Genomic DNA, 23,728 nt, shown 5'->3' on the forward strand with positions numbered 1-23,728 from the left:
GCCTTACTATACTATGACTTTTTATGAATTTTTATACCTTACTATACTATGACTTTTTATGACTTTTTATGCCTTACTATACTATGACTTTTTTTTTTATAAATTTTCATGCCTTACTATACTATGACTTTTTATGAATTTTTATGCCTTACTATACTGTGACCTTTTCTGAATTTTTATACCTTACTATACTATGACTTTTTATGCCTCACTATACTATGACGTTTTTATTACTTTTTATGCCTTACTATACTGAGTTTTTATGCCTTTCATGCCTTACTATACTGAGTTTTTATGCCTTTCATGCCTTACTATACTGAGTTTTTATGCCTTTCATGCCTTACTATACTGAGTTTTTATGCCTTTCATGCCTTACTATACTGAGTTTTTATGCCTTTCATGCCTTACTATACTGAGTTTTTATGCCTTTCATGCCTTACTATACTGAGTTTTTATGCCTTTCATGCCTTACTATACTGAGTTTTTATGCCTTTCATGCCTTACTATACTGAGTTTTTATGCCTTTCATGCCTTACTATACTGAGTTTTTATGCCTTTCATGCCTTACTATACTGAGTTTTTATGCCTTTCATGCCTTACTATACTGAGTTTTTATGCCTTTCATGCCTTACTATACTGAGTTTTTATGCCTTTCATGCCTTACTATACTGAGTTTTTATGCCTTTCATGCCTTACTATACTGAGTTTTTATGCCTTTCATGCCTTACTATACTGAGTTTTTATGCCTTTCATGCCTTACTATACTGAGTTTTTATGCCTTTCATGCCTTACTATACTGAGTTTTTATGCCTTTCATGCCTTACTATACTGAGTTTTTATGCCTTTCATGCCTTACTATACTGAGTTTTTATGCCTTTCATGCCTTACTATACTGAGTTTTTATGCCTTTCATGCCTTACTATACTGAGTTTTTATGCCTTTCATGCCTTACTATACTGAGTTTTTATGCCTTTCATGCCTTACTATACTGAGTTTTTATGCCTTTCATGCCTTACTATACTGAGTTTTTATGCCTTTCATGCCTTACTATACTGAGTTTTTATGCCTTTCATGCCTTACTATACTGAGTTTTTATGCCTTTCATGCCTTACTATACTGAGTTTTTATGCCTTTCATGCCTTACTATACTGAGTTTTTATGCCTTTCATGCCTTACTATACTGAGTTTTTATGCCTTTCATGCCTTACTATACTGAGTTTTTATGCCTTTCATGCCTTACTATACTGAGTTTTTATGCCTTTCATGCCTTACTATACTGAGTTTTTATGCCTTTCATGCCTTACTATACTGAGTTTTTATGCCTTTCATGCCTTACTATACTGAGTTTTTATGCCTTTCATGCCTTACTATACTGAGTTTTTATGCCTTTCATGCCTTACTATACTGAGTTTTTATGCCTTTCATGCCTTACTATACTGAGTTTTTATGCCTTTCATGCCTTACTATACTGAGTTTTTATGCCTTTCATGCCTTACTATACTGAGTTTTTATGCCTTTCATGCCTTACTATACTGAGTTTTTATGCCTTTCATGCCTTACTATACTGAGTTTTTATGCCTTTCATGCCTTACTATACTGAGTTTTTATGCCTTTCATGCCTTACTATACTGAGTTTTTATGCCTTTCATGCCTTACTATACTGAGTTTTTATGCCTTTCATGCCTTACTATACTGAGTTTTTATGCCTTTCATGCCTTACTATACTGAGTTTTTATGCCTTTCATGCCTTACTATACTGAGTTTTTATGCCTTTCATGCCTTACTATACTGAGTTTTTATGCCTTTCATGCCTTACTATACTGAGTTTTTATGCCTTTCATGCCTTACTATACTGAGTTTTTATGCCTTTCATGCCTTACTATACTGAGTTTTTATGCCTTTCATGCCTTACTATACTGAGTTTTTATGCCTTTCATGCCTTACTATACTGAGTTTTTATGCCTTTCATGCCTTACTATACTGAGTTTTTATGCCTTTCATGCCTTACTATACTGAGTTTTTATGCCTTTCATGCCTTACTATACTGAGTTTTTATGCCTTTCATGCCTTACTATACTGAGTTTTTATGCCTTTCATGCCTTACTATACTGAGTTTTTATGCCTTTCATGCCTTACTATACTGAGTTTTTATGCCTTTCATGCCTTACTATACTGAGTTTTTATGCCTTTCATGCCTTACTATACTGAGTTTTTATGCCTTTCATGCCTTACTATACTGAGTTTTTATGCCTTTCATGCCTTACTATACTGAGTTTTTATGCCTTTCATGCCTTACTATACTGAGTTTTTATGCCTTTCATGCCTTACTATACTGAGTTTTTATGCCTTTCATGCCTTACTATACTGAGTTTTTATGCCTTTCATGCCTTACTATACTGAGTTTTTATGCCTTTCATGCCTTACTATACTGAGTTTTTATGCCTTTCATGCCTTACTATACTGAGTTTTTATGCCTTTCATGCCTTACTATACTGAGTTTTTATGCCTTTCATGCCTTACTATACTGAGTTTTTATGCCTTTCATGCCTTACTATACTGAGTTTTTATGCCTTTCATGCCTTACTATACTGAGTTTTTATGCCTTTCATGCCTTACTATACTGAGTTTTTATGCCTTTCATGCCTTACTATACTGAGTTTTTATGCCTTTCATGCCTTACTATACTGAGTTTTTATGCCTTTCATGCCTTACTATACTGAGTTTTTATGCCTTTCATGCCTTACTATACTGAGTTTTTATGCCTTTCATGCCTTACTATACTGAGTTTTTATGCCTTTCATGCCTTACTATACTGAGTTTTTATGCCTTTCATGCCTTACTATACTGAGTTTTTATGCCTTTCATGCCTTACTATACTGAGTTTTTATGCCTTTCATGCCTTACTATACTGAGTTTTTATGCCTTTCATGCCTTACTATACTGAGTTTTTATGCCTTTCATGCCTTACTATACTGAGTTTTTATGCCTTTCATGCCTTACTATACTGAGTTTTTATGCCTTTCATGCCTTACTATACTGAGTTTTTATGCCTTTCATGCCTTACTATACTGAGTTTTTATGCCTTTCATGCCTTACTATACTACTATACTATGACTTTTTTTTATAAATTTTCACGCCTTACTATACAATGACTTTTTATGAATTTATATGCCTATACTATGACTTTTTATGAATTTTTATGCCTTACTATACTATGACTTTTTATGCCTTACTATACTATGAAGTTTTTATGACTTTTTGTGCCTTACTGTACTTTGACTTGTATAACTTTGTATGCCTTACTGTATTATGACTTTTCATGTCTTTTATGCCTTACTATACTATGACTTTTGAGTACTTACTTTAGTATGACTTTTTATGCTTACTATATTATGACTTTTTATGCCTTACCATTCTATGACTTTTTATGCCTTACTATACTATGACCTTTTTATGACTTTTTATGCCTCACTATACTATGACGTTTTCATGACTTTTTATGCCTTACTATATTATAACTTTTTATGAATTTTTCTGCCCTACCATTCTATGACTTTTTATGCCTTACTATACTATGACCTTTTTATGACTTTTTATGCCTCACTATACTATGACGTTTTCATGACTTTTTATGCTCACTATATTATGACTTTTTATGACTTTGTGCCTTACCAATCTATGACTTTTTATTCCTTACTATATTATGATGTTTTTATGACTTTTTATGTCTTACTATACTATAACTTTTTATGACTTTTCTGCCTTACTATACTATGACTTTTTATGACTTTTTATGCCTTACTATACTATGACTATTTATGACTTTTTATGCCTTACTATACTATGAAGTTTTTATGACTTTTTATGCCTTACTATACTATGACTTTTTATGACTTTTTATGCCTTAATATATTAAGTTTTTATGACTTTTTATGCCTTACTATACTATAACTTTTTATGACTTTTCTGCCTTACTATACTATGACTTTTTATGAGTTTTTATGCCTTACTATATTATGAAGTTTTTATGACTTTTTATGCCTTACTATACTATGATGTTTTTATGACTTCTTATGCCTTACTATACTATGACTTCATGGCTTTTATGCCTTACTATACTATGACTTTTTATACCTTATTATACTATGACTTTTAAGGACTTACTTTATTATGACTTTTTATGCTCACTATACTATGACTTTTTATGACTTCTTATGCCTTACTGTACTATGACTTGTATAACTTTGTATGCCTTACTGAATTATGACTTTTCATGTCTTTTATGCTTACTATACTATGACTTTTAAGGACTTACTGTTTTATGACTTTTCTGCCTTACTATACTATGACTTTTTATGAGTTTTTATGCCTTACTATACTATGAAGTTTTTATGACTTTCTATGCCTTACTATACTATGACTTTTTATGAGTTTTTATGCCTTACTATATTATGACTTTTTATGACTTTTATACCTTACTATACTATGACTTCGTATGCCTTACTATACTATGACTTCATGGCTTTTATACTTTATTATACCATGACTTCTTATGCCTTACTGTACTATGACTTTTATAACTTTGTATGCCTTACTGTATTATGACTTTTCATGTATTTTATGCTTACTATACTATGACTTTTGAGGACTTACTTTAGTATGACTTTTCATGCTTACTATACCATGACTTTTCATGACTTTTTATGCCTCACTATACTATGAAGTTTTTATGACTTTTTATGCCTTACAATACTGTGACTTTCATGGATTACTATAATACAACCTTTCATGACCTTATAACTTACTATAGTATGACTTTTTCTGCCTCACTATAATATGACTTTTTATACCTTACTATAATATGACTTTTCATGCTTGATCGTACTATGACTTTTTATGCATTTCTATAGTATATATTTGGATGCTTTACTGTAAAATTATGTTTTATGACTTTTTTGAATGAATTACTATCCTGTGACTTTTGATGACTTACGATACTATGATTTTTTATAAATAACTATAGTATGACTTTTTATGGCATACTATGACCTTTTGTGACTCATTGTGTGACTTATTATGATTTACTATGAGTTTTTACACCTTACTCTACAATGAATTTTTGTACCTTACGATATTATGACTTTAAATGAATTACAATGACTTTTTCTATTTTGCTGTTATGACTTTTTATGATTTACTATGAGTTTTTATACCTTTCTATATATACTCTGACTTTTCAATGAATTGCTACACTGACTTGTTATGACTTACTATACTTTGACTTCTTATGTCTTACTATACTATGACTTTCATACCTTAATATATTACGATTTTTTATACCTTACTTACTATAATATGACTTTTTATAACTTACTATGACTTTTTATGACATACTATACTATGACTTTTTCATGACTTATAGTAAGACTTTTTATGTCTTACTATATGGTCACAGCCTGGCTCAATGGCTGAACAACCAGAAAGGAGAGACAACATGAGTTGGCAGGTAAGATTCTAATAATTTATTTACACAAAGGAAAATGAGTTGTAGGCCGACCAATAACTAAAAAACAATAAATAAAATAAAGGCCACAGCTTTCATCTGGGGTGCCAGGAGGGTTAGGACTGAATGGGGAAACCTTAACGCTTCACACCGGATCCAGGTGCACCGCATCAGGCTGATCCTGATCCCTGTACTGAGTGCCTGAAAGAGAAAGTGACAAAAAGAAACAGGCACACATAGTGCCCCGGTGGAGGGATCTTCACAATACTATACTTACAGTTTTACTCTTTGAGCTGTTACTGTGCATACTTTCATTTAAATGTAAATACACCCATACACACATTTTTATGCCTTACTATACTATGACTTTTTTATGACTTACTATGACTTTTTAGGACTTTTTATTTTTGTCTGCAGTAGGAATAAAAGGTCTTTGGTGTAAGTGCTACAGATTAGGGGACTGTTGGTTTTGGTGTTTTTGAGATTTGTCGACAATAAAGAGTGAAAATTAGAGAATCATCAGCCTCATTCTTTACATACATTAAACCATTTTCTAATTTCAAACTGGTGCAGTGGTCAATTACATGGTGGCTATGTGTCAGTTAAAGGGTTAGCCAACTGGATTAATTTCAATTTTGATATTTAGTAGCAATATTAAGTATTTGTTTGATCAGGGAAATACTTTCTTAATTGACTCAGCCAATGAGAACTCTAGTTGACATACACTGCACTGTGTGAACATCTGTGCTCATCAGTCAAAATGAATGAATGGTCAGAGCTTCATGTGAAAACTGCATCTATTTATATAAATCAGTGATTTTAGTATAAAACACATTTAATTACAAACATTTGAGGAAATGTAACCGTCGTCCTGACATTCACGTTACTACATCCATGATTTCACTCAATATTAGACATGTCCCTCGTCAGAGGTCTAATTCATTCATAGACCCTCTTCTGCATCTTAGTTTTATCAGTTTATTTCAACTCAAAAGAAACTTTAACCTCTTTGTTTATGGAATACCATTTAAATCAATATTTAATAAATACAGCTATGAAATAAATCCTTAAATAAGTAAATTAGGTAATAAATGTTAAAATATATAAATAAATGTAAATATAAATATATCAGTGAGTAAAAAAATACATAAAATTGCTTTGTATTTTAAAAATGACATTCATACTTATTTCTGGAGACTTTTATTTTTTAATACCACATTAATTTCCCAGCTTTTTATTTGCATCTGTTATATTCAAATGAGGGGGCGTGGTTATCTCACAGATTCAGACCAAAGCAACAGCACTGAAACATTTTTAAAACAAAAAGCAATTTATTTATTGATTTATATAGCTATTTACTCATTTATATATTTACATGTATGTATATATTTTGACCTTTGTTACCTAATTTATTTATTTCAGAGCTTATTTATGTGTTTATTGAATATTGATTTAGATGTCATTCCATATGTGTCACCATGTGATTCAGTCCTGCTCCTTCAGTAACCAGAGGCACAGCTGTGTCTGTATTATCAGTCTACTGTCCATGTCAGTCATCATCATCCTCTTCAGAGGAAGAGCGCATCACGCCACCACTGTCATCTCTGTAACACCGCGACAACAGGCGCAGCTGCTCCAGGGCTTCCTCGTAGTCGGCCATTTCGGGCCCCTGGGAGAGGAAGCTGGGGGCCACGCGGCGGATGTCAAAGGTGCTTGCGCCACGGTGCAGCTCCGAGAGCCACGAGCCGAGAACAGGCCCCGACTGGAGGGACGTCAGGACGGGTACAGAGGAAACCACAGAGGCCGGCGCTGCAGAGAGGAGAGTGAAACTTTATAACTGTCACATCCATGGAAGAAAAATCTCTTAATGGGGTGGTAGGAGACACACCCACAGATACAAGCCTTTTGGGCCAGAATCCACCAATATATCACAGAAACAGCAGGATAGATTATAAACTCTGAAACCCCAAACCCTTCGAGATATGGTAAAACCTTTAGCTAACTCAAGTATCATGACTGGCAAACAGATACGCTGCAGAACTATTTCAGGAGCCGGTTTCAGAACTGGGTCAGGTCAAAAAGACAAAGATAAATGGGGAAAGTTTCTGTGATTTCACTCATTGCAAGAGACTGAATGAACACAATCTTTAATTTTTGTGTACTGTCCGTTCCAACATGTTATTAGCATCTGGAAATAGACGTCTCTGAGGTGGTGGCAGTCATGAATGTGGAGGGATGGATGTGGTGATGGTGCCACGGAAACAAACTCATGGACACTGTTTTAATGTTTATTGTACAAGGACGATGATTCTTCATGTGACTGTGATGTCGGACAGGTTCACTGGACATTTCTATTTTTCCTTTGTTTGTTTGTTTATTCATCGACACAAAACTAAACAAGACGCAGAGAGAAATGTTTTAGTAGCAAATAAAAATAGAATATAAATAAACTCACAGCCGAGTGCGGGGGGCTGGCTCTGAAGGAAACCCTGATCATCGAGGGAGCGAGGGAAGATCTGAGGGAACGGTGGTGTCAGTTTACTGGGAGTCGACACCAGCCGCAGAGCGCTGAGAGGACAGGGGGGGGGGGGGGTTAAAATACATGTCCTGTTGGGGATTAAAGAGTTAAAAACATTCATCAGTGTAGAGACTCACAGAGGAGACGTGGGATAGAAAGATCTGATGTAGGACGCCAGGACGTCCTCCCCACTGTGGAGGCTGTGCAGAGGAGAGGGAGGTTTAGTCCCTGGAGTCAGAGCGCTGAAGGAGGGAAAATCATCAAGTCAGCAACACATGAAGAACACATTTCATTTCTAATATGATGGTTTCATTAGTCATTTTCTTCCTTCATTATTTATTTAATGCACTTGCAGCCTGTTGACTTCAGGTGTTTCAGCAGCTTCACTGATCAATAACCTCAATTTCAATACAATAACAGAGTTGCTCAGAAACGTGTGGTGGTCAAACTCAAAACAAGACCTCGAGTCCAGGTTCAGTTTGTTTAAGTCTGACTTCTCATTTTCTCAGTAAGACATTTCAACTGCCTCTGTCTGCTTGTCTGCATGTGATATATAAATAAAATAAGGTTATTATAAATAAAACATAAATGGTACGTGACGTATTTATTGATCGATTTCTGACCTGATGAGTCGCTGGCCCTCGAAGCCTTTGAGCGTCGCCCACTGGGCGTAACATCGACCGTCGCCCGGCTCAGAGCACGCCGACAGAGGTTTCCAGGGCAGAGCGTCTGTGCAGGCGCTGAGGGCGTCAGGGAGCGAGCTGCCGTGCATCATGGGAAAGGGGACGGCGCCGTAAGCAGCAACCACCTTTAATTTAAACGAACAGCATGAATGGGCGGGAAAACTAAAGAAAGGCTTTTTCCATCCTGCAGGTGAATCAGTCGTACTGAGGTAAGATCTGTGACTAATGTGTTTATTTATTTATTTATCTTATTATTGATTTATTGATTTTGTTTACACATTTGGTAAATCCTGCAGTAGATCTGTCATTAAAGGTCATTCAAGATCAAAAATGTTAAAAATCTCATTTACAGCTTTTCCATCAAGTGTCTCGTTCTACTGACTGTTTCCTGTATGTGACACTGTACTTCATACTGAAGCAGCAGTAACAGGCCGTAACAGTCAACAGTCACCAACAGTCAGTAACAGGCTGTAACAGGCTGTAACAGTCACCAACAGTCAGTAACAGTCACCAACAGGCAGTAACAGTCACCAACAGGCAGTAACAGTCAGTAACAGGCAGTAACAGTCACGAACAGTCAGTAACAGTCACCAACAATCACCAACAGTCAGTAACAGTCAGTAACAGTCACCAACAGTCAGTAACAGTCACCAACAGGCAGTAACAGTCACGAACAGTCAGTAACAGTCAGTAACAGTCACCAACAGTCAGTAACAGTCAGTAACAGTCACCAACAATCACCAACAGTCAGTAACAGTCAGTAACAGTCACCAACAGTCAGTAACAGTCAGTAACAGTCACCAACAACAGTCACCAACAGTCACCAACAGTCACTAACAGGCAGTAAAGGTCAGTAACAGTCACCTTCCTCCCCGACACGGCCAGAGTGTCGGCCACCTGCCACATGGGGGCGCTGTTGTTCCTCAGCCTGTACGGCAGCGTGAGGGCGTCCAGAGCCAGAGCCAGGACTGAGCTGGAGTGGTACCACAGTGAGGGCTGGGACAGAGGACAACATCTGTCTTTAGACAAGACGAGCTCAGATTCTAACTTTACATACATACATGAACATCTGTGTACATATAACAAGGTGAGTCTTACAATGTCCTTAATCACATCTAAACATTAAAGAAGTTTAGTTATAATCCAGTTTTAGTCCAAACGAGTGGTGAAAAGACGGTTTTATGATCCTTTTATTTCCATTCATCATCATATTTCTGTAAATTTAATGTAAATGTTTAACTTGAATTTAATTAAAACCAAGTCAATTAAAATGTCTAAATGCGGCCCTGACCATGTCTTAAATATTTAAACATGAGTCAAAATATCAAAATTGGCTTTAAATCACTTAAAAAGACTAAAAAACAACTAAAACGTGCTAATACACTTAGATTTAAAATAAAATGAAAAGCCTCACATCGTAGTTGAGGTGGGGGAAGGCTGTGGGGGAGGGGGGCCGTCTGCCCAGGCCACCTCTCAGAGTCAGCGGGCAGAAGAAAGAGCTGTGACTGGACAGGTGAGCAGTCGCTAAGGTGCAGTTCAACAGGTGATAAAAGTCCTTCACTGGAGTCTGGAGGTGAAACACACGACGACACGACGCTCGTTAACAAAACGGCTCATTTAACACAGACGCACAACAACAACAACACTCAGTCTGACACTCACTGAGTTGGGGTGACTGACAGGAGCTAACCCCCAGGTCAGGATGCCTCTCCCGCTGTAAGAGTCCAGCAGCATCTCTGTGACCTTTGACCCCAGGCCTGCAAAGCCATCAGCCATGTCACACAGCACCTGGAAACCCTGAGGATTCATATAAAACACAAACAGATCAGAATGTTGTGATGTGGAAAATATACGTGCAAAACAAATCTGGGACAATAATGATCTTTATTCATATTTATCCAGATGACGACGAACATAGGAAGAATAACATAAATATAAACTAAGGTAAAACAAGCAGGTGCTGCAGGTCAGAGAGCTTAAATATGAAAAGAAAAATTTAACATTAAAATAAAATATTTACAATAAAACTTAAGAAATATTATAGGAAAATACAAATATATACAAGACAGTCAGAAAGTCATTTTTTTCCACATTTTTATTGTGAAGAAATATAGAAGAAATTTACTGTATTTCATCTGAAATGTTTCTCTTCATATTTAAGCTCTCTGACCTGCAGCAGTTACATGTGTAGGTTGGTTAGGAACTAAGAGCATCAGTGATATTATAAAATGAATTTGTTACAGAACAAATTAATATTTCATAAAGGTCAACACAAAGAAAAGAGTGAGACACAGAATTACCTGAAGATAATCACACTCCTCCACAAAGAAGTGCAGTTTGTCCTCCAGGTCCTCCAGCACCGCCCCCTGCAGCAGAGCCTCCCCCTGACCGAAGGCCTCCAGCCGGTGAGCCTCCCTGCACCCCCCCACACAGGTATAATGTCTGAATATACTAGTAATAACTGGTTTATTAAACTCACAGAGTTAAAGAGGAGGAAGTCTGCAGTTTGAATGAGTTAGGAGGAAAACTTGTAACTGCCGTGATACGGTCACACCTGTGTTTCTGTTCAGCTGTTAAAAGGTAAATCAGCTGCTGTGACATCACTGAGCTGCATCACACTTAATGATTAAACTCTGTTTTATTAAAGCCTGACATCTGCTGGAGAAACGCAGGTACTGAACAATCAGTCTGACGTCGGCTGGTTCTTGGTTTGAAGTGATGAGGTTCTTGATCCTTGACCCGGGTCTTCACCTCAGGCTTCAGCTGCATTTAGACTTTACTTTTAAACATGCTGCGTCATGTAAAGAGATATGAAGCAGCGGAGAACGAGAACAAAATGAAGTTTAGATTTGCAACTACTCGTCATGTTTTCATGTGAAGGAAGTTTGTTTTAACTGAGAGAGGGCAGAATGTGTTGATTTGTAAAACATCAGTTTTGCTGTGAACATTTCAAATTCTCGTCGCTGTCTTTTGAAAAATCATGTGAATTCATAAAACAACTTTTCCTGAGTCAAGACAAACAGTCTGTTTTCAGCTTCAGTCACTGATTTTTAAATGTTCATTCTTCTCAACCGATAAAGGAAATACTTCGTCCTTTAAAACATTTAATAAATAATAAACATGTTTTTTTACGTGAGTGAAACTTGTATTGAAGGAACTGCAGCTACTGAATCAGACTTTTGTTGTCACTTAAAAGTATTTTCTAATTGCACTTTTCTACATGTTAATATAAAACTGTGATACTGTTTTTCATTTTCTTTTGGTATTTAATGCACAATCAGTCGACTACACTTTATTTTTCTGATTCTCCATGTTATTGTCTGATGATCAAAACTAACCAGAGTTTGTTCTGCAGATTTCAGATGAGGTTTATTCTGTCTTCCTCTTTTTAATCTCATCATCACAGTAATTATATCAATAATGACCCAAGTTTTCCTTCCTTCTGTTCAGCAGCATGTACGAGGTGTGGCGGCGCTCTTTACCCGTCGTGGTTGTACTGGTGGATGACGGAGATGGTGCGGGGGTGCAGGTGGATCCGGAGGAAGTCGGACCACACCTTCACGTTGCCCTCCAGCCTGTAGCCCTTCTGGACCTGAGCCAGCCGACTGTTCACTGTGTCCACACTCAGTGAAGCTGCTGCTGGGAGGGAGACAGACAGAGACGTGTCGATCGGATCATATTTAGTCTAACTGAGGTTACAGCAGGTTTGTTGAGGTTTCATTTACCTGAGCGCTGAGGCTGAGAGCTGCAGGAGAAATCAGCCTCAGCGAGTATCTCTCCCTTCTAGAAACAAAGACCAGTGTTAGGACCAGACACTGAACTGTGTGAGGATGTTCATGTCAAGCAGCAAAAAACAGCCATTTACCAGCTGATGTTTTCATGAGCGATGATCTTTGGTTTTCTTCAGATCATTATAAAAATATAAAACATAAAAATCACTAAGTTCACTACCAGATACTTTGACGCACTATCATTGGATCAGTTCACCTTAAACGTCTTCACAGGCTGAAGCTGCTCAGACTCTCAGCTTGACCTCACTGTCTCAACACTCATGATAAATGTCATGAATCATTAAGCTGCAGCTCAGTTTTTCATTTCCAACATTAATACTCACATCCAGTTTGTCCAGATCCTCCAGGAAGGAGTTCTTAGCAGGAGGACTTTCTTTATGCATCATGAGGCTCCCCTCCCTCCAACACAGAGCACACTTTACATTTTATAGCAGTGCAACAGATTCAAACATTCATAAGAAAAAAGCATTTTTCAATATGAAATAATTGAGTAAACCTAAAACTGTAGCTCTGTCAGTGACGATTCTCTGTATGTACTATTATCAAACACAGAATATACATGTAGTGTGCAGTTTAAATCAAAAGGATTCGTTGGATCTGCTGATTTACCATGTGACAGCTGACGTGTCTTTGCCTGGGTCATACAGACTTCCCTCCTGACGCAGAGTCCGCAGACTTCCTGTCGTAGAGACGGAGCATCAAACAGCAGCGTCAGTTCAACTGATGACAACAGAAATCTTTGCATTCAGTCTTTAGATTTACCTCGAAACGTTTCAGTCACAACAGCAGGAATAAATCAGCTTAACGTTGCTGTTAAAATAAACTCCAGGAGCACAGAGGACGCTTTACCTTTGAGATCCATGGCGATGAGGCGAGGTGTGTAGGTGACGTGTCCGCCCAGAGTCTGTCCCTCACGAAACACGACATCGTTCTGGATCTCACCCAGTGGCGTCTCGGGGTCGTATGACAGAGATGCATCCTGGGAACACAGAGAAGATCATCTTTATTTATCTGCCAGAGTTGAAGCTAACATACAGTACTGCGCTTAGATAGATGTTTAGTTTCTTATCACACGACATCATCAGGGAGACGTCTTGGGAGGGTCATAAAGAGCCATCTTTAGAGAGAAGAAGAAGAAGAAGAAGAAGAAGAAGAAGAAGGAGAAGAAGGAGAAGAAGAAGAAGGAGAAGAAGAAGAAGAAGAAGAAGGAGGAGGAGGAGGAGGAGGAGGAGGAGGAGGAGGAGAAGGAGAAGAAGAAGAAGAAGAAGAAGAAGAAGAAGCTTAACAAGGAGTCCGACCCCACAGAGAGCAGATCTACATCATGGAGTCAGTCTGGATCACATGATGCAGGTTCTCCAAGATGCTGGAACACACCTGTGTGCAGGTGTACTGAGGAGAGCTGATGCTGTTTTAAAGTCAGTTTTAAAAGTGTTTTTTCTGTTTCCTGCAGTTTTTATGAAGTTCATTTATAAATTCAAACATTATTTTTAAAAGCTGAAGATCCACACTTTACTTTTCGTGCCTAATACATTTACACAGCACTGTTTATGATATTACTGACATATAATTATTGATGCATGAATGTGTGGATTACTTTAATGTTGCAGCTGGAGCTCATTTAAACTACTTTATCTGCTGCTGGATAACTTATGAATTTCTCCCCAAGGATCAATAAAGTCTGACTCTACTCTAACTACTTTTTCATTTAACCTGTGAAGAGATTCATCTGAATCTTCTGCGCAAGAATTTCACTAAATGAAGAGAATAAAGAGATTTTCTGTCCTGACACTGGATCATTAGCAGCGTTAGCTTCATTAAATCTGGTGGCTAACGCTATTTCTATGTTTTAACTGCTGTAATAAACTTTATTAAATCACGTCTCCTCCTCTGTGTGTTTACAAACATCATAATATCCACTTTCCTGCTGCAGAAACAGCGACAGTTTCTAAAGTCTCACACATGCAGAGCTATCGCTAGCTAGCTTAGCTTAGCATTAGCCGCTAGCTCTCCTCACCTGTAAGTTCCACCAGTGAGTCCCCACAAAGTTGGAATAGTGTCCGAGCTGCAGAGTGATGACTTCTCTACAGAGGCCGCTCATCGTGACGGATCAACGCTCAGAAACAGAAGACATGAAACTCTGTTCTCCGGGTTTGATGGACATGTTGGAAATGACAACACTGAACAGAGACACACTAACCCAGAGGGGGAGGGGCGGTTCTCATGTGAACGCCTTATTTCTATTGGCTGAAAGGAAAGTAAGACGAAATGTGATTGGATGTATGAATGACGTAAGACTGGTAGCTCGGTTTCACTGCGCCTCAGCTTCACATGTGCCGTAAACAGCCAAACATCCGTCACACTGATGATGTTCATCAACCTGCATCTTTTCTCATGTTTCAAGAAAAGATTTTATATTTTGTTTTTCCTCAGAGTGAAAATGAGAGTTGTTGCTGCGCATGCGCAGCTTTATGTTATAGTAGACCCCCCCCAGAAAAGGAATAAAAGTTCAAAATATTTTATTTTACTGTTTATGTTCATGAGGGGAGTAACACACATTAACCCAGGGAAAAAAAGTCAACGGACAAATTAGATTTAGAGTTTTTTTTAGTTTAAGAGTAAAGTCCCACAAAACCACTAAAGACAGGAAATGAAGTTCCTGTAAACAAAACGGAAGCTGATCTATAGCTACAGTTTCAAATAAGTTAAGCCAAAGAAAACTACTAATCAAAATAAAACAAGCAGTTTATTAAAATAATAAAACGTATTTGTAAATAATCAATGAATAAAATGAATCAATAAATCATCATTTTTCTAATAAGTTTTATTTTGTAGGAAAATGAACCAACCTTGGTGCAGTCATGATTTGTTTTCAGCCAAATCCTACATCTGCTGAATTTAATCATCTAATATCTGAAAACATAAACATGTTATTGATGATCAATGATTCTCTACACGTGTGTGAGCAGCTGGTTTTTATTAGAGACACTTCAGACTGTGGTGGACATCAGTGATGAAACAAAGACTTTTCATATCTGAGATTCTCAGGTGGCTTTTCTCACAGACTCTGGTGGATCAACTGAGTCAGGCCAGATTATTGATTATTGATTTCAGGTTTTACAGGTTGTCAGTGAAGACGGAGATGTAAGGCTGAAACCAGCTGCGGACCTCCTCCATCTTCTCCCCCAGGGTGGACCTCATGTCGGTGGCCGTTTTCTCAAAGGACTCCTTGACGCCTTCGGCTGTGAGCTGGATCCTGTCCTTCATGTCGTCCACCTGGGACTTCAGCAGGTCGTTCAGGGTGGTGATCTTGGCCTGAGCGTTGTCTCGCACCTGAGTGAAGTAAGGGTCGAAGCGTGTCCTCATCTCCTCCACGTTGTCTGAGGTTCTGGACTGAAGGGTTTCCATGTAGTCAGAGACATGTCTGAGGGAAGGACGGAGGGTCGTTTACCATGAGACTCAAACTTGGAGGAACACATCATCATCATCATCATCATCAATCATCATCATCATCATCATCATCATCATCATCATCATCATATAAAACACCCAGGTGTTATTGTGTAATGTGGGACTGCAGCTTTAAAAATACTTTTACAGGTCCATTCAAAATCAAACTTAAACAAAAGAACATAAACATTATCAGCAACATTTACTTAAAAGTTCAGGTGCTGATAAAATAAGATTTTCCTCAAAGTCTGAGTAAAGGTTTCCTTAAAATAAAAACTGCACCTGAATGCTTCTCCTTAAGGTTTCCTTAAAATGTTCACTTACGTATTTAATGTTTTCTCCTTATCTTAGTTTTATATTAAAGGAGGCAGTTAAACACCTCAGAGACCAAAGGTCACCTGGTGAGTAAGTTCCCGCCAAAACAACAGGAGGATGAGATAAAAGTGCGTCTTTAATGTTACCTTCTTCACAAAAGAAATAACAGGTCGGCCTATCACAAGTACTAATGGCAGCAAATCAACTGTCTCCATGGAAACAGTAGAACTTTTCTGCTGTAAATTTTCTTCCTTAACTGAATTGAGGTTCCCTTTAAATAAAAGCACCTTTAACCCTTGAATACTGTTCAGGTCAGATTTGACCCGTTCTGACATTTAACAGCAGTAAAAATACTTTAAATGTCTTTTATGACTTTTTCCTAAAGTGATCCAAAATACACAAAAATGAAAATAGAAGATTATAAGATTATAAAGGAACCTGAGCTGCCACTTCACTGACTGAGCTTATGGCAGCAGACAGACGGAGCAGTGGATGTTTTTCTCTGTTTATACTTTCTACATAAATCTGTAGTTCTATATTATTATGAGACACTTATTATGAGCAGTTCTTAGTGTGAAGGCAGAAACATGAACAGTATGAGAGGGTTCAATCTTCTCCTTAAGGTTTCCATGAAGTTCCTGTGAAGTTCTGGTCAAAACATCACACTCCTTTAATGTTCCTGACTTCTTTGATAAAAGGTTTAAGCTAATGCAAACAAACGGTCTCCAAGGAAACTGCAGTAAAATCTCTTTCCCTGCTGTAAATTAATGAACTTTTTTCCTTAACTAAGGAAACCTTTTAAGAGATTCTCTGCAACACCCTTAAGTACCTCCCCCAGCTGAGGGGAAACCTTGAGTGTCATTCTTAAATAGAAAACTTGAGGTGTTTTGTGCAACTGGCCCCTGGATTCATTTCCATCTGTGTCCCTGGTGTTTTCACAGTTTAATGTTTCTGTCTGAAGAAATATTTAAAAAATAAGATTAAAAAAACAGATTTTCTGTCAGAAGCAGATAAAGGGAAATCAACCATTTAAAAAAACAATCACATCATAAAGAACATGAATATATAGAATATTTGTCTCATAATAACAACAGCAACAAATAACACACATAAAGAATTGAGTGTATTCCGGAGCAGCGAATGATGATTATTTTCATTATCAAATAATCCAGTTATTTTGACGATTACATGATTAAACTTTTTGTCCTATAATGTTGTAAATAGTAAAAGAAAACGCTCATTATTGTTTTTTTCCCTCACCACAGTTCAAAACCTGAAGATATAAACCCATGATAAACAATATATTATAATATTTGTGAATTTGTTTTGCTTGAAAAATACTGGAAATCAAATCATCAATTAGACGAGGGATTTCCAATCGATCAACTAATCAATTTGTTACTGCAACTGCAGAATTTTCAAATGAATTCACTTTATTCCACCAGGATCTTTCACTATCAATCAATACTATCAAAAACAAACAATATGACAATTAAAACATGAATCAGAATTTAAATACAGATCAATACAAAGTGTTTGAGGAAGCAGCTGAAAAATCAAAGTGTAATTCTTTTGTAGAAGTTTTTGAAAATCTTCCATGAGAGAAAGTTTAGTTTGTAAAACTATCTGAGCCTCTCACTGGACACAGTTTCCCATCATCCTCCAGTGCCCCCCCCCCTCAGTGCCCCCCCCCCTCACCTCTTGATCTCCTGTGTGTCCTTGTTGAGGCGTTTCTTCAGCTTGCGGGAGTAGGCGTTGACTCGGACCCTGACGTCTTCTACGTTCTGCTCCATCATGGTCTGCAGCTCCTGGTGGTATTTCTCCATCTGCTCCCGGGCCTCCCCCAGGTGGTCGCGGAGCTTGTCGCCCAGCTGCTGCAGGTCTGTGCCCAGACGCTCTGCGGCCTCCTGGGTGTAGGGGGCCAGCTTGGTCTGCACGTCGTCCCTGTACATGGTCAGCTCCGACATGCTGTCCTGAATCAGGGTGCTGTGAGGGGGGGGGCAGATGGTTTTAGGGGTTATGTTGGTGTTTTTGTGAAGTAGTCTGAGGGGGGTTCAGACTGAGTGAATCAGTGTGAGGTCATAAGGTCATACAGTTATGTACGATATGAGTCATTACTGAACTCACTCCAGCTCTCTGCCGATCTGAGAACTCCTCGCGTCCTTCACCATCTCATCCGCCTTCGAGCTCAGGTCTGTGAAGTACGTCTGAAAGTCGTCCAGCGCCTCCTCCCACGAGGTTTTCTGAGGGACGCTCCTGGCATGGCAGCCTGGTTCAGCAAGGAGAAACAAGCATCATGGAAGAAACAAACCTTCAGCTTTTAGATCTGAACCACATGAGCACAGAGGAGGACAGACCGCTTTCCAGTCTGAGGAAAAGAGACGCAATAAATCTTCTGTCCTCCCTCCTTCTTTCCTTCTTTCCTTCTTTCCTTCTTTCTTTCTTTCCTTCTTTCCTTCTTTCCTTCTTTCCTTCTTTCCTTCTTTCTTTCTTTCTTTCTTTCCTTCTTTCTTTCTTTCCTTCTTTCCTTCTTTCCTTCTTTCCTTCTTTCTTTCTTTCTTTCTTTCCTTCTTTCCTTCTTTCCTTCTTTCCTTCTTTCTTTCTTTCCTTCTTTCCTTCTTTCTTTCTTTCCTTCTTTCCTTCTTTCCTTCTTTCCTTCTTTCCTTCTTTCTTTCTTTCCTTCTTTCCTTCTTTCCTTCTTTCCTTCTTTCCCTCTTTTACTGCAGCTCTCTCACATTTTATTCACAAATTGTATTTTCTAATCAATGTTTGTGTTTGCGTTTCTTTTTCTTCTTCACTAACTGTGTCAATGAGAAGTTTTTGTTTGTACGTGAGATTTTGAACTTACCTGATAAAACTGCCAGGACAAGGATTACTGCAAAGACCTTCATGATGACCAGACAAATGGACACCTGGAATATGACACCAGAAATAAACAACACAGATCTCAACACTGACACACAGGCTTTAGAAAAAACTGTTTACTTACAAATTATTATTATTATTAATTTCAAGACATTTTTAATTCAGATTTAACATCTGAATCAGGATTTTCTGCGTCTTTGTTTTATTCAGTAATTAAATCAAAAAAATCAAACTCTTTATATTTTTACTTTAAATAAAAAATAATGCTTAAACATTTAAAACAATTAAAATGTTGGTCCACCTGAGCAGCGGTTTCAGGTTGGTAGAAAGTGCGAGTCTCACCTGGGTGATCCTGATGACGTCTGTGACCGACTGAGCTCTTCACTCTGTATTTATACTCTGCAGGTGATTTGATGTGATCCAATAAACGTCAGGAAGATCGCTGACCTGCGTCCGAAGTTCCCAGCGTGAACTGTGTTGTTGTCAGATTTTATTGCTGTGTGTGTTATTTCGGCTCCACGTCACAGAGGGAGAGTTCACAGGCAAACACAGGCCGAAGCATCTGATCTCAGCTGCTTCTGAAACCTCTGAGGAGGAACGCTTCAACAGTTTCACACAGATCCTTCAATAAACTGTGACTGTGTCTGAAGAGTAAAAACGCTGCAGCTGCTCCGTCACATAATCAGACTGTCACAAACACAGAGCTGCTGATAGAGCAACAGGAACAAGGACAAAAGTCACTCGGCTCATACAAATCACTGTTCAGCTGCTGTGGTTCAGAGTCTGATCCTGCATGTTTTATAAGATGGGACAACTTCCAATAATCCACCCCCGTCCACACTGATCAATCAATAACCCTGTAAAGGTGGAAATACCTTCAGTGCAGCTGGTAAAATAAACAGCCATGAGGCATTAAAGCAGATTCATGGACAGTGTGTGAGACCTTCAGAGCATTAACATGAACAAGTCAAAGGTTTTCTAACGCTGACACTCGAGTAAGATCTCAGAGGTGTGAGACGAGTCAGAGGTTTTCAGAATTTATTTCCTCTGATCTTGTAAATTACTGGATCATTTCATCTTTAAAAGTAAATTAAAGGAGCAGTGTGAAGGACTCAGTGGCCTCCAGCATCTTCTCTGAGCAGGTAGGAGAAACTACGGCGGCCTGCAGGTGACCTCCTCTAGAGCTGGTGTCTGGTTTGGTACGGTGGCCCTGAAGCTCAATCATCAGTTTGACACATGAGCTGCAGATCCTCACACACACACCAACACACACACAACCACGCAGCACAGACCACAACAAGTCAGAAACACTGTGCGTCTCAGCCGGGTCCGTCCCTTTTTAGTGTCCCCTGGAAACACTTCCGCTGTGTTGTGAGCACTTGCAGCTCACTTTGAATTGAATTGTGTGTTTGCATGTGTTGAGCTCTCAGGGCCACCATAGTCTGTAGAAACATGGCGGTGCAACATGGCGGACTGTGCAGAAGAGAAGCCGCTCCATCACATCCTGTGAATCCTGGACACTGGTCCTTTAAATAACAGAAGGGAATTCAACCAATGAGGTAGTTTTATTTTGGCGAGTCACAGTTTGGGAGCCACAGACTGAGGCTGTTTATATTCAGGATGTCTGACATGATTCAGGTTGACTCAAGACTTTCTACATCATCATCATCATCATCATCTAAAAAGTGACGCAGCAGTGGAAACCAGCCAATAAACTTACAAAACGTTGATATGTTATCATTATTATTATTATTGTTGTTGTTGTTGTTGTTGTTGTTTTCACAGTGAAGCTTACACATGCCACCTGCTGTTTGTTGCCTGATGAACTCTTTATTTTGCATTTGAACTTTTTGTGTTTCTTCTGATTTGATTTTAACGTGTTTATTTCTTTAATTCTCCTGTTGATCTGAAGCAGCAGCTGCTGCTCTGTGGAGAAAATCAAGGTGACGTGATGTTTCTGACCAACAGGAGTAAATACGACGCTGTGACAGTAACATGAGCAGACGTCAACAACGGGACTCGTCAGTGTCAGTGATGAAGAATAATGTTTGTTTAAACCATCAGTCTGTGTCACAGCAGCCTGATCAGCTGTAGCAGTGAAAACATGAGTGTTGAAGAGATCAATGCTTCATTCACTGTTTATGAATTCAACTTTTCACCAGTTGTAACTTCACTTTAACCTTCTTCAGTGAGTGATACAGAACCTCAGTGTTTATTGATCAGCTGTTCAGTCCTTACAGACACTCAATGTCTTTTCTTAATGATTGTGTTTGTTTTGTTTTTAAAGCTTTTAAAGTTTTTCATTTCAAATATAAAGAAAAGTTTCGTGACAAAATAAAATTCCTTGAACCTATTTATTGTTTGACAGAAAAAACTTCCAGTTGTAAACAGTCACACAAAAGACAGAATACTGTATAAACATAAAGAACATGAGCTACTGGACTCTCTCCACCAGAGATCAGTGACGACGGATCAGCTGTTTGTTTACTGGGTCAGCTGAGTGAAGGACTCCCACAGAGCAGCCAGCTGCTTCTTCAGGTTCTGGACGTCGGTGTCCAGCTTGTCCTTCAGCTCCTCTCCGTATGGAGCCAGGTTCTGCTGGAGCTCCTGGGTCTTCTGCGTCAGCTGGGTCTGGAAGTTCTGGGTCAGGGGGATCATGCTGGTCTGAAACTCCTCCAGACTCTGCTCCATCTTCTGCTTCATCTCCTGGGTGTAGGGAACCATCTGGGCCTGCAGCTGCTGCACGCTCACGTCCAGCTGGCCCTTCAGCTCCTGGCTCTTCTGCAGCAGCACGGCCTTCAGGGCCTCTGGGTCCATGGCCTCAGCGTAGGGGGTCGCCTCCCTCCTCAGCTCCTCCACCTGCTTCTGGAGGCGTGCCACCAGCTCCTCGGCGTAGGGCTTCAGGCCGGCGCTCACGGTGGTCAGATCTTTCTCCAGACGGGCCTTCAGCTGCTCGGCCTCCTGGGTAAACTTAGACATGAGGTCCTGGGTGAGAGGAGCCACCTGAGTCCGCAGAGCGTCGGTGAACTTGTTGACGGCGTCGGTGCTCTCAGAGATCAGGCTGCTGCAGAGACAGAAAGTCTGTGTGTGAAATCTGACTTTAAAACATTACAAACTAAATCAACAGAAATGTTTCTTTTTAAAGGACCTGGACACTTTTTCTCCATCAGTTTCCTACTTTCACTTAAAGTTTAATCAGTTTTAACATCTTTTTTCCTCCGGTCTCCTTGTTGCTCTAAAGTGGGCGGGGCTCACTGAGAAAATTGATTGACGATTGATTGATGAATTGAATCTGATGTTGCTGAGTGTGTTGTTCGGTCACTGGTCAGACAAACAGTGATGATCACTCTTTCTCTCACTGACATCTCAAACAGTAAAATATCACTTCTTACTTCACGTCCCTCCCCAGCTCAGACCGTCTGATCTGCTTCAGGGAGTCCTCGGCGGTCATGGTTGCCCTGGCAACGTAGTCCCAGAAAGCATCTTTGACCATGTCCACCTGGCGTTGGGGGGGACTCTGCCACACGAGGTTCGCATTGCAACCTGAAGGAACAGAAGAGCTTTCACTGTCACATGTTGTTGAAGCTTTAACACCTAGAAAAAGTTTCCAGCAGAAACGGGGATCGAACCTGTGAACACAGCGAGCACGAGGAGCACTAGGAGCTTCATGACTGATTCTGCGGCTGAAAGGAAACATGCTCATTATCTCTCTGTGCTTCTCTGTGGTATCTCAGAACAGCAGGAGTGACAGGGACCGGTGTCTTACCTGAGCTGGAGTCTGTGAGCGTCCTGCTCACCGCTCTGTATTTATAGGCAGCTGATCCGTGTGGCGGGAACAGAGTAAAGTCCAGAGCCGAGTGTCGAGCTGTCACTGCTGCTGCTTCCACATCAGACACATCATCAGCACGTCTGACCAAACCTCACATACATGTTGTTTTACACCTGAAACACAGACATCTACTCTCAGCTGATTTATTGGGTTTAATTCCGTCTTTGTTGAGGGAGCAGCTGCTGTTGAGTCTCAGCTTGTGATTCTCTAGATAAAGAATTGATCAGTGTGACATTGTGTGCATCTGTATGTGCACACACATCTGTTCTTGCTCTCAGGTTTTTGATGCTTCTCTTTCACTTTTTTTATTTTATGTCTCAATGTTTTTATGTTTAATCTAATAATTTATCTTACATCTGTTTTACAGCCTGGTTTTGGTTTTCAGTTTTATTTTCAGCGTTTCCTTCCTGTTTCTCTTCCTGAGATTTCTTCAGTTTTTTTCCATGTTAAAGGTTGTTATGTTATTAAATGTTATTAATGTTGTAGGTATTTAAAATAATGAAGACATTTATGTTTTGACCTGATGATGACATAAGAAGAAAAGTGGATCACCAAGGTTATTACAGTTCATCCTGAGGGGAATAAGAATGAACCACGTCATGGAGATCCATCTGTTAGTTAAAGTCAGTTATGTAATATAGTTATATTTATATTGATAGTTATATTTATATTTGTATTTATATTTATAGTTGTAGTCACAGCCTGAGGACCAGACTTTATCATGTTGATAAAAAGCCTAAAAAAGAAAAAGGAACATATTGTATATATATTTTATAT

The 23,728-nt window shown here is 38.8% G+C and overlaps 3 protein-coding genes across 7 annotated transcripts; all 3 read right to left on the reverse strand.

Annotated features, from left to right (window-relative positions):
* Positions 1-6,644: 6,644 nt before the first annotated feature.
* Positions 6,645-14,698, reverse strand: msto1 (misato 1, mitochondrial distribution and morphology regulator). Of its 4 annotated transcripts, none has more exons than XM_022757403.1 (14): positions 14,510-14,698; positions 13,345-13,474; positions 13,105-13,174; positions 12,819-12,894; positions 12,430-12,487; positions 12,187-12,340; positions 11,005-11,119; positions 10,367-10,501; positions 10,119-10,271; positions 9,569-9,700; positions 8,645-8,829; positions 8,159-8,263; positions 7,959-8,071; positions 6,645-7,312 (listed from the first exon to the last, which is right to left on the reverse strand). In XM_022757403.1, exons 1-14 carry the CDS (start codon positions 14,591-14,593, stop codon positions 7,053-7,055), a joined length of 1,770 nt encoding a protein of 589 aa, XP_022613124.1. In that variant the 5' UTR covers positions 14,594-14,698; the 3' UTR covers positions 6,645-7,052. The 4 variants fall into 4 exon arrangements, with proteins under 4 accessions (XP_022613124.1, XP_022613123.1, XP_022613125.1 ...); XM_022757402.1 differs by having other exon boundaries at positions 12,187-12,343; XM_022757404.1 differs by lacking the exon at positions 9,569-9,700 and having other exon boundaries at positions 12,187-12,343.
* A 752-nt stretch (positions 14,699-15,450) lies between these two features.
* On the reverse strand, positions 15,451-19,563 carry LOC111230606 (apolipoprotein Eb-like). Of its 2 annotated transcripts, none has more exons than XM_022757399.1 (5): positions 19,465-19,563; positions 19,106-19,169; positions 18,385-18,526; positions 17,956-18,243; positions 15,451-15,916 (listed from the first exon to the last, which is right to left on the reverse strand). In XM_022757399.1, the coding sequence occupies exons 2-5, from the start codon at positions 19,146-19,148 to the stop codon at positions 15,610-15,612; spliced, it is 780 nt and encodes a 259-aa protein (XP_022613120.1). In that variant the 5' UTR covers positions 19,149-19,169; positions 19,465-19,563; the 3' UTR covers positions 15,451-15,609. The 2 variants fall into 2 exon arrangements, with proteins under 2 accessions (XP_022613120.1, XP_022613121.1); XM_022757400.1 differs by lacking the exon at positions 19,465-19,563 and adding an exon at positions 19,424-19,447.
* A 1,940-nt stretch (positions 19,564-21,503) lies between these two features.
* LOC111230589 (apolipoprotein A-IV-like) lies at positions 21,504-22,803 on the reverse strand. Its single transcript, XM_022757374.1, has 3 exons — positions 22,752-22,803; positions 22,515-22,665; positions 21,504-22,186 (listed from the first exon to the last, which is right to left on the reverse strand). The coding sequence occupies exons 1-3, from the start codon at positions 22,789-22,791 to the stop codon at positions 21,607-21,609; spliced, it is 771 nt and encodes a 256-aa protein (XP_022613095.1). The 5' UTR covers positions 22,792-22,803; the 3' UTR covers positions 21,504-21,606.
* Positions 22,804-23,728: the final 925 nt, after the last annotated feature.

This window comes from Seriola dumerili, unplaced genomic scaffold (assembly GCF_002260705.1).
Source record: "Seriola dumerili isolate Sdu_G_001 unplaced genomic scaffold, Sdu_1.0 BDQW01000273.1, whole genome shotgun sequence".
NCBI lineage: Eukaryota > Metazoa > Chordata > Actinopteri > Carangiformes > Carangidae > Seriola > Seriola dumerili.

Bases quoted from the DNA above. Each gene is read 5' to 3' on its own strand.
- msto1 (XM_022757402.1), bottom strand. From the start codon at position 14,593: ATGAGCGGCCTCTGTAGAGAAGTCATCACTCTGCAGCTCGGACACTAT. The intron at 12,488-12,818 runs GTGAGTATTAAT...CTTTGTTTCTAG, and splicing joins AGGATCTGGACAAACTGGAT to AAGGGAGAGATACTCGCTGA. The intron at 10,502-11,004 runs GTAATTCTGTGT...ATGAATCCTCAG, and splicing joins AGGAGTGTGATTATCTTCAG to GGTTTCCAGGTGCTGTGTGA.
- LOC111230606 (XM_022757399.1), bottom strand. From the start codon at position 19,148: ATGAAGGTCTTTGCAGTAATCCTTGTCCTGGCAGTTTTATCAG. The intron at 18,527-19,105 runs GTAAGTTCAAAA...TTGCTGAACCAG, and splicing joins TGTCCTGGCAGTTTTATCAG to GCTGCCATGCCAGGAGCGTC. The intron at 18,244-18,384 runs GTGAGTTCAGTA...CCCCCCTCACAG, and splicing joins CAGATCGGCAGAGAGCTGGA to CACCCTGATTCAGGACAGCA.
- LOC111230589 (XM_022757374.1), bottom strand. From the start codon at position 22,791: ATGAAGCTCCTAGTGCTCCTCGTGCTCGCTGTGTTCACAG. The intron at 22,666-22,751 runs GTTCGATCCCCG...CTGTTCCTTCAG, and splicing joins CGTGCTCGCTGTGTTCACAG to GTTGCAATGCGAACCTCGTG. The intron at 22,187-22,514 runs GTAAGAAGTGAT...CTGTCTCTGCAG, and splicing joins GAGCTGGGGAGGGACGTGAA to CAGCCTGATCTCTGAGAGCA.